This window comes from Sebastes umbrosus, chromosome 21 (genome assembly GCF_015220745.1).
Source record: "Sebastes umbrosus isolate fSebUmb1 chromosome 21, fSebUmb1.pri, whole genome shotgun sequence".
NCBI lineage: Eukaryota > Metazoa > Chordata > Actinopteri > Perciformes > Sebastidae > Sebastes > Sebastes umbrosus.
In genome coordinates this window covers 8,477,907-8,488,267 of record NC_051289.1, presented here as the reverse complement: position 1 = coordinate 8,488,267, position 10,361 = coordinate 8,477,907, and the positions used below count along the sequence as shown (strand labels likewise).

General features: G+C 37.1%; 1 protein-coding gene across 3 annotated transcripts; it reads left to right on the top strand.

Moving 5' to 3' along the window:
* The first annotated feature begins 615 nt into the window (after positions 1-615).
* Positions 616-9,544, top strand: nsun6 (NOP2/Sun RNA methyltransferase 6). Of its 3 annotated transcripts, none has more exons than XM_037757556.1 (12): positions 616-863; positions 2,238-2,321; positions 3,404-3,559; positions 3,648-3,745; positions 4,137-4,243; positions 4,343-4,496; positions 4,889-4,970; positions 5,072-5,191; positions 6,433-6,577; positions 6,662-6,807; positions 8,313-8,438; positions 8,818-9,544. In XM_037757556.1, the coding sequence occupies exons 1-12, from the start codon at positions 846-848 to the stop codon at positions 8,995-8,997; spliced, it is 1,416 nt and encodes a 471-aa protein (XP_037613484.1). In that variant the 5' UTR covers positions 616-845; the 3' UTR covers positions 8,998-9,544. The 3 variants fall into 3 exon arrangements, with proteins under 3 accessions (XP_037613484.1, XP_037613485.1, XP_037613486.1); XM_037757557.1 differs by having other exon boundaries at positions 621-863; positions 3,651-3,745; XM_037757558.1 differs by lacking the exon at positions 616-863 and adding an exon at positions 893-1,151.
* Positions 9,545-10,361: the final 817 nt, after the last annotated feature.

The window sequence follows — 10,361 nt, the reverse complement described above, 5'->3', positions numbered from 1 at the left end:
TTTCCTGTCACCATGCAGACAAATTGCATTTACACTGTACTTTTTGATGTTTTCTTGGGCATTTTACTTTTATTTATTTATTTTTAATGTACAGAACTGGAAATTTGTTATAACGTCAGCACTTTATTTATTTATTTTTATTTTTTAAATTGTTAATAGTGCAATAGGACACAAACGCACTTCTAATGTTTAATGTTTCCTTTCACCATGCAGACAAATTGCATTTATACTGTACTTTCTGATGTTTTCTTGGGCATTTTACTTTTGTTTATTTATTTATTTATTTTATTGTTAATGCACAGAGCTGGAAATTTGTTATAACAGCAGCATTTTTTTATGTTTAATTTATTTTATTTTATTTATTTCTATTAGTGCATAGTACGAAAAGGTGACAGATTAGACATACATAGATGTAAAGGAAAATACAGCAGATATAAGTGTTTATTAATGTATTTGTCAACAGCTATAACTCCTCCTGTGGCCAACCGTAATTGGAGGCTGCTGTATAAACAGATAATGAATAACATTATAGTAAAACACTGGTAATAATATATGTTAAAAAAAGTCTTCATAGGAGAAGTTATAATTGTTGACAAATACTGTACATTAATAAGCACTTCAAATGTCCATCTACCTGCTTATAACTATATTACAGGGTGTAATAAACCATTTATTAAATGTTTGTATACTGCATTTATGAATATACCTTTTATACCTGAATAAAACAGGTAAATATCATACAGGTATTGATCAGTGATCAACAGGCTGCATTCATGAATTCAACTAGTGTCATGTGACCAAGCTAGTGACGTATGCGGAAGTAGGAGCCAAAACACCAGCTGTCCATGCTGCCTGCACAGAACGTGAGTACCTAAAGCTGATTAAAAACAGCCTTTATATCGATTATTACACTATTTATTTAACTGACAGGTCCTTAAATATGAATATAACACACCTATATGTTGAATAGGATTGACTACCAGCGTTCAGATTATAGATAGGTCTATCATAAGATATGATTTAATGTTAGCAGAAAGGCACTTCCTCTCTTCTTTAATGCAAATATAGTCTGTTATTTAAATATCTCTCATTTGTTACTTTTAATTCAGCCAATAACAGAAGTACATTCATTTGTGGAGAAGGATTAACAGGTGAGGAGATAAGTAAGCTCTTTATTTTCATTAAAATCTCTCATAAAAACACAATATTTTTTTGTTTAAATTGTTTTATTCTGGGATTTTACTGCATTTCTTTTTTAATTGCATATATTACATTGCTACTCATCTTTAATTTGAATTATTTGTATTTTATTACATTATTGGTATTATTGATTATTGATATTCATTTATATTTCTGTATGACACAGATGGCAATAGGTAATTATTATAGTTAGAACAATTATAAATAATAATAAATATAGTTAGACAAATTTAGCAAAATTTAATTAGAGTATATGTATGGCTCAATAAGGAAGATGGTTAATAATTAATAATTGAGTTATGGAGAAGGGGTGGGATTAAATAAGTTTATACTTCTTCTCACTCCTTTTCTAATATGTAAATCAATGCATCAAGTGTTGACAATTTATTTGTCTTATGCTTTTCATTGTATGTACTTGTTTATGACTGTCCACTTGTTGGTATGATCATTCTTTTTCTTTATTTTTTATTTTATTTTTTTTTGTATTTTACATGTTCTAAATAAATTTTGAAATGAAATGAAATTGATTTATTTAATGTTTATTTTTATAGGGACAAGCATGAACCAGTGCCACATACCACAGCTTTTATAGCCTAAAATAATTTGCAAATACACAGAAAAATACACAAAACTCTTCAATAAAATACAGCCTGCAAAAAGCCAACAATTTACAAGCAATAATACAATAAAATAACCATAAAACTCAATGACAAGCACCAGATGAAACATGAAAGTATTGTTATTGTTATTGTTATTATTATTATTATTATTATTATTATTATTATTATTATTATTACCCTATTATATAATAGTATATCAGCCTCTGTACTGCAGGAATAAACCACTACAAAGAAGTATCTTTCTTCTTTGATTATCCGCCAGTCTGTAAGCCAGTTTTAACCACTGATGGATTTTCTTCTAATCAACACCAGAGGCTCCAAACTGAAACCACATCTTTCTACATTCTCCTGCTATAGTTCATCAATCATGATTAATTTGTTTTTCTGTTATTGATCGGATACTTTTTCTCTGTACAGATTGAAGAAATGTCTGTTTTTCCAAGGATTTCTCTGAAGCCTGAAGTCACTGATTATCTCAAGAGTGTCTTCTTAAACAAGGAGGTAGGAATTTATTCTCTCTCTTCTGGAGAATCATAAATACACCTCATAAAACAGGAGATGTCTTCCTCTCTTTCATTGGAAAAGATAACACGAGGATGCGGGAACCTTAGATTTTAGATAAACTGATGTCATGACTACAAAATGTCTCCTGTAAAAGCCCTCCCTAAGAAACGTTTGGCGCTCCACCAAAATGTTGAGATCATGTTCTGCAAGTTTTATCTTCCCACACAATTGTCTCAATGCTCTTTTATAGCGTGTTATTATTTTCTTTTTTCCCCTAAACATGACTGTGAGAAATAACCAGGATCAGCCCTAAAAAGCTCATGTCGCTGAGCAATTTCCAGAACAGAAGTGCTCGCCATCCAATCGCCGAAAAAATGCAATTCCTGCAGAAATCTCCAAATGTCAAAAGTTTTTGAAACCAAATCACAGCATGGCTTTTTCCTATGGTGTTCCTCAAGGTTTTGGTGTCTTAATGTGGTATTTTGGAGGGATTATTGATCATTTTTGCTCAATTCTTGAGTGGTAAAAATTTTTAAAATTTAGCACCAAATCTGTGTAACAAATGGTATCAACCCCAAAAAATGCTGCAACAACTTATGAGACATAATAGAGCATGGGGATGACCATCATATACTTCTATCATAATGTTATAAAACACTTTTACAATTTATTTTAATTAATTAATTAATGTTTATTTCTGATTAATGACTAGAACGATTTGACACACAGTGCTGAACTGCATCTCAAATTAATCTTCAGGTTCTCAGCTTTCAGATGATGTACACCACTTCTTTGTGACATCTACTGTTGACCTGCTATCTCCTCCTAAAGACCTCCTGTACCCCCCTAAAAAAAGACTAAAACAGGTCTATTGTGGGTCTCAGAGGGTTAATATGGTGATCAGAATGATGTTAGTTCAGGTGGCAGTATTGTTATCTTCACTTTAATATACTGTAAGATGACTGTTTTAGGGGGTGTATACTAAATTTTAAAGGCCTAAACTTGAAATCAATCAAGTTTTTGATGGTTTTCTAATTGTTTAATATCATAATTTTAACGTCATCTTGTTTGGTGTTCAGGTTTTAGCTGCAGTCGGCCATCAGGAGGCAGAACGTCGTTTCCAGAAGCTGCTCACATGCCTCTCTCACCCTCCTTCCTACACTTGTGTCCGGGTCAGCACTCATCTCGCTCCCCTGGAAGAGATCAGACACAAGTTAGGAGAAGAGCTGAAAAAGGTGAGGATGAAAGAGGGAGCAGGGAAAGTAGCCACAGCGGCGGTCAGTCGAGTCCTAATCATTCAGCGTGTTATTGTTGTCATTGAAGCAGCAGATGTGCAGCTCATCAGCAGAGGAGGTCTCCGTTCAGATTCTCCCTCACCCGCGTATTCCAGATGTGCTGCTCCTTCCCGTTGATGGCCCGAGGTATGTGAGGAATGCTGGAACGGCGTCAGACGAATCTGAATCTGCTCTACGGAGTACACACTTAGCTTTAAATTGCAGTATCAGTCCGACTGCTGGGCGAGTGTTTCCTGAGACAAAACCCACATGGAATTTCATAGAATGATGACAGGAAAAACATTTTTAGGTGTGTGTGTTTTGATCCAAAGAGATAAAAATAAAATACAGTAAGAACACAGTAGAGATCTCCTGCTCTGTTCTGTTTTGGGGGTACAAGGTGGTATTTTTGCATATAACTTCCCTCCTTTATTTAAATTTTTTGATACACTTGTCGACAAACAATCAAAGGAAAGGGTAAATTAATTGTCCATGCATGCTAAGGTGTGTGTGACTTCCTGTCCTCTCGTGTTCTCAGACCTGTGAAGCAGCTCAGCTCAGAGGTGTTGGTTGGTGCTCAGTGTGGCAGCGCCGTACTGAGAGGTGCTCATGTCTTCGTCCCGGGGATCGTCGCCAGCCCCAAATGTAAGTAAGACTAAAAGACAAATTTTTAGTTATAATCAACATCATTTGAATTTGTTGATTGTGGTTAACTAAAATCAACCCTTGTTTCTTTGCTCTCAGACATGAAGGCAGGAGATGTGGTGTCTGTCGTCTCTGACCTGGATGGTCGGTGCACCAGAGGAGCTACGAGCTTCCAGGGAAAGAAAGTGTTTGTGGGAAACGGAGTCACTCAATTAGATCGCTCCAGCATCTTCTGCACAGATAAACCTGCAAAGTAAGTAGACTTTCTTTAATATAAATATATGACCCTGCAAATGACAAAAGTCGAGGCACACTTCTTCGTCAACAGGGCTGCAAGATTTTGGAAAATAATATCCAATTGCAATTATTTTGACTGATATTGCAATTGCGATATAATTTGCGATATTATAGGTGATGATCTGAAACATATTTAAATGATATTTGGTGTAATTTTTGCAGGGATTTGCACATCTCTGCATTAAACTTCAATTAATTCTGCAGCCCTATTCGTCAAGGTCCAAAAGTTAAAAAGTGCTGAGTATAGACGACACTCCAGTCTTCCTCTGGATCAAACCATCATGGTGATTGTGTGGTTTAAAACTCAAAAAGGAAAACATATTCAGTCACTATCGTCTTTTATTTTAGGGGAATAGGTGTTCGGATGGTAGAGCCTCTTTACCAGAGTCCTTCCTTCGATGGCGTCCTACCCAACCTGGTATTCCTACAGGTATTTATACTATTACAATGTACAGTATAATATAGTAATTATGTCCCAACCGTGTCATTAAATAAATGATATCTCACGTGTTGTTTTTTCACGTTGTGCAGAACCTTCCCTCCGTAGTAGTGGGACACGTTCTCGGGCCTCGCCCTGGAGAACGGATCCTGGATATGTGTGCTGCACCCGGAGGGAAGACCTGCCACATCGCTGCACTCATGAAGGATCAGGTACAAGATGAACAGTCCGCTGCAGATGTTAGCTGCCCGAGGGAACAGAGTTAATAGTCAGGGATTCAATCTGAGAATCCAGTCTATAAAATACACATCTAATATAAAGCGTGATCTAAAATAAAATAGGGGTTGGGACCCCCCTGAAGGGGTAATAAGATGATAAATGGGATTGTAGAGAATCCAAAACATATTTCCTTCTACACTTTTCTCCTGACTCTTCTCTAATAATGAAGTATTGGATAGTTTTACCCTTCAGGCTTCTAAATAAGTTGTTCAAATGAAACTATGTAAGAAAGGTTGAACTGCTCACAGACTTATTAAACTTGTGATGAAAGGTCAGACATGAAGGACATTTAGATGAACACGAGCCAAAAAAGGTTTGGAACCACTGATCTAGAAAATTATTGCTCCTGACGCACTCCTGAATCGACTTTGGTTGTTTCTGTGTCCTCCAAGAGGAAGACACATTGAGTATAATAAAATAAAATTAGTAATACAATTAGCTAGTTACAGGCCTGTATTTTAGTTTAGTGTAAAAAGTGTAATGGAAAAATAGAATAACTGTAAAATGTAATTGAATCCAGTAGAAGAGTCCTGAAATAAACACAACCTTTGTGAAACTTATAATTAAGATTTCTGTGTCATCACTCAAGTGAACACATTATTAGATTTAATGAGGACACATTATATATTTTATTAAACTGAAGGTATAACCAGTGTTGGAAATTAAATACCTACATTTACTCAAGTCCTGTATTGAAGTACAGTCTTTTAGGTACTTGTACTTTACTTGAGCGTTTCCATTTTCTGCTACTTTATACTTTTACTAACCTACATTTATCTGACTGCTATATTCACAAATTGCATATTATTTAAACCATATGATCGGCTTCTAAAATGTGACGCACCTGTCCTCAATGATTGTGTAAAGGACTTTCTTAAATAAACATTTTCATAATTCAAACGCTGCAACCTGCCTCATTTATAGAACATTTCTTAAATAATTCAAATTATAAACAGGTTGAAAAATTATTTTCTGCACTGCAAAACAAGGCTTTTAGGACTCAATTGAGGTTTTGGGAGATTAAATATAAATAAAGTTTTTATACTATTACTTTAAGTACATTTAGTTTATACTGTACTTTTACTTAAGTAAGATAATATTTGAATGAAGGACTTTTATTTGTAATGAAGTATTTTTTAATTATTATTATTATTATTTTTTCTGTCTCTTTCAGGGTGAGGTCGTGGCCCTGGACAGGATCCGAAATAAGATCGATCGAATTCGTCAAAACGCCCAGATGTTGCATTTACAGTCAATCAAAGTTTATTGTTTTAACAGCACTCAAGCTGTGAGCAGCGACCCGGCACAGGAGGCTGAAGGTACACAGTGACAGCAGGGACACATTAACATATATTTATATATATATTATGCTAGGACTCAGTGTATTTCTGAATGTGTTCCAGGACCTCCGTTCCCTCCTGAGAGTTTTGACCGGGTTCTCCTGGACGCCCCCTGTAGCGGACTCGGACAAAGACCCAGCATGTCCTGTACCTGGAGCCTCAAGGAGATCTGCTCCTACCAGCCACTGCAGCGCAAGTTATTCCACGCTGTAGGTTTTACCACACACAGACTTTATAGAAGCACTTTATCACATTGATAGTAGCTCGTTTTGACCAGTAGATGGCAGCATCGGGTGTCTATATATTACACCGCTGTCTGATTATGCAGCTTGAATTCACATCTTAAAGGAAAAATACACCTCAATGATATTTAGGGAAGATTTTCCTCTGCTCAAAGCTGTGATACTGACACTTTTGATGTAGACACTGGAATGTTTTCTATGATTTAACACTGAATTGATACAGCTTTCAGCTTTTGGAAAAAACTTCATGTATTGTGATTTTTTTAAGAGTAAGAAAAGCAGCTCCAGGAAGTATTTCTACTTCTACCTTAAGCAATAGTCGCACTAATTTTCCTTTACTTTTTATACAAATATACATGAATGTAGACTAAATCAAATCTGTTTTAGAGTGGATTTAAGTATAGCTAACAGATTACAAGAGGGAGATTAGAGTCCAGTGCAGAGGACATAATTTATCCCAGTGACGTATAGTGCTCCATCAGGGCTCACACGCATTTCCTCAAAGTTTATTCAGCATCTAGACTCATCAAAGACTCATTTTTGTGGCAGTGCCGGTATACCAGCCCTTTCTCATTCCCACGGCGTTAAATACCGACGCTTTGTCACGGCTGCCGGTGTTCGGTAGATGCACCGGGCGTTCCATTAACTACAATGTAAATCCATCTGCGGCAACAGTAAACGCTCAGGGAAAGTCCTGTGGTGACGTAGTTTAAAGAGCGAAAAGACACACATCGGGCGGACGAGAGGGGAGAGGTGGATGGGTGCAACAAACACAAGGCTTTCATTCAGGAGGCCGCTGTTTGTGTCCTGTGCGTCACGTTACAATCAGCTGTTTGTTCGTTGATGTCCCGTGTTCACAACGTTCATTTTCACTGTAGAAACGTAGTTTTAAGCCAAACCATGTAGTTCTTTCCTAAACCTAACTATAGTGGTTTTGATGCCGAAAATAAAGTGACACCAAGGGGTGATATGTGACGAGTTGGGATGAGAACCTGTTGGGTATACAGTTAAACCTGCAATAACTGTTTGTTTTTTGGCCACTTGTTGGCAGCAGAAACACAACATTGACCCTTTAAGTTGATAAGATTTGCTAAACAGTTGCTTATTTACAAATCTAGAAGTTACAGAGCTACATTATTATTCATTTGGAGTCGTGTGTCTGGCCACCTGATGAATATAAGTCCAATATTTACTCTCTTTTAGCTCTGTTTTTTCATCTCTACCAACTCCTGAAGGGAAATATTTGTCTCTTTAGTTGCTAAATGCTCCACTATGTTCACCAGCTGTTTGAACTTGAGCTAGAGCAGTGAGAGTGAACCAAAAACAGTAATTTTGTGGGCCAGAAAACCAAAACAATGAGCTGAAAGTCACTATGAAACTCCAGAAAGCCGTGGGGAGCAGATTTCAGGTGACATTTCTCTGTATGTTCATCACTACGATCACATTCAATAAAAGGTCTTTATGTATTGCAGGCGGTGCGGTTGTTGAAGAAAGGCGGCGCTCTTGTGTACAGCACCTGCACAGTGACTCTAGCAGAGAACGAGGAGCAGGTAGCCTGGGCCCTCCACACCTTCCCCTGCCTCACGCTTCAGCCTCAGGTAAAAACACTTATCGATTAGTTGTCAACTTATAAATTAATCGCAAACTATTTTGATAATTGATTAATCGGTTTGAGTATTTTTTTTAAAGGAAGAAATGCTCTGATTCCAGCTTCTTAAATGTGAATATTTTATGGTTTCTTTACTCCTCTATGACACTAAACTGAATGTCTTTGGACAAAACAAGACATTTGAGGGCGTCATCGTGGGCTTTGGGAAATGCTGATCAACATTATTCACCATTTTTTTGATTTTATAGACCAAACAACTAATCGATTAATCAAGACAATAAAGAAAATCGTTGCAGCCCTAGTAGAGAGACTCACAAATGTGGAGAGACATGTTAGGAAAACTCACCAAATCACGCTCTTGTTTCCAGGAGCCTCACGTCGGCGCAGAGGGCATGCTGGGAGCCGGCCTGTCACCTGAGCAGCTGCGTCTCCTCCAGAGGTTCAGTCCCGAGCTGAGCTGGGACCAGACGGGAACGGCGGCCCCCCTCCCCTGCAGAGCCGACGGGGACACCATCGGCTTCTTTATTGCCAAGTTCCTGAAAACCTGACCGTAGGGCATGTTTTCTCTTTACAGCACCAACCATCAGCTCTCACACAGGCCTGCAGACGGGAACAATAGTGTTTATATTACAACACTGTGTGTGCTTTGACGGGGCAGTGTTGACAAAGACGCTCGCCATGCTGTTTACAGCATCTGCCTCTTAACAGCTGCTCTCTGAAACTGCGGGCCATATAGGGATAAGCTTTATAAACACCGAGGGCAGGAGAGAGGGGAGAGCAGGGGAAGGAGAGGAGAGGGAGGGAGGCACGTGGGGATGGAGGCTGAATGAGTATTGGCAAATGCAGCAGTGCTTGCATCGCCATAACAACAGTGACGACACAGCTGCCATGGTGACAGTGGATTCGCTGGATCTCGGAGATCAGGAAGTAGCGTGCAGAAAGAGGTCATGAGAGGTATTAACAATTTAGTGTCTTTTAGTAGCGGTGGATGCAACAATTAAGACTTGTAGGAGAGAAGTGATGCTGTGTGTAGCTCATCCACAGGAAGGAAATTATTCATTATTTTCATAATAAAAGTTAAATTTTCAAAATAAATGTTTCTCTCTTCATGTTCTTCATATATTTAGCTTCTGCACATCATTTGATAACACTCATGAAACGTCTGTTTAAATACAAATTACGAAAGATATTAACAATTTAGTGTCTTAGTAGGCAACAATTAAGACTTCTGCTGCTGCTTGTAAGAGAAATGATGCTGCGTGTAGCTCATTCACAGGAAGTAAATAATTTTTTTTCATAATTAAAGTTCCTTTAAAACAAGATTTGTCTCTCTTCATGTTCGTCATATATTAAGCTACTGCACATCATCTGTTTACACTCATGAAACATCTGTTTAAATACAAATTACAAGAGAGTTATTCAAAATGTAGTGTCTTTTTATAGACAATTAAGACTTCTAAAAGAGAAATTATGCTGCGTATAGCTCAGCCAAAGGAAGGAAATTATTCATTATTTTCATAATAAAAGTTACATTTTTCAAAATAAATTTTTCTCTCTTCATGTTCGTCATATATTAAGCTATCTGATTACATTCATGAAACGTCCGTTTAAATACAAATTACAAGAGGGGTATTAACAATTTAGTGCTTTTAGTAGGCAACAATAGAAATAGAGAGAAATGATGCTGCGTGTAGCTCATCCACAGGAAGTAAATTATTTGTTTTTTCATAATTAAAGTTCCTTTCAAACAAGATTTTTCTCTCTTCATGTTCGTCATATATTAAGCTATCTGATTACATTCATGAAACGTCCGTTTAAATACAAATTACAAGACTCAGAACTAATTAAGTCAGTGCAAATTGAATCATGGGTGTCCATTAAATCTGCAGCATTTATAGATTGGTGCTGACAG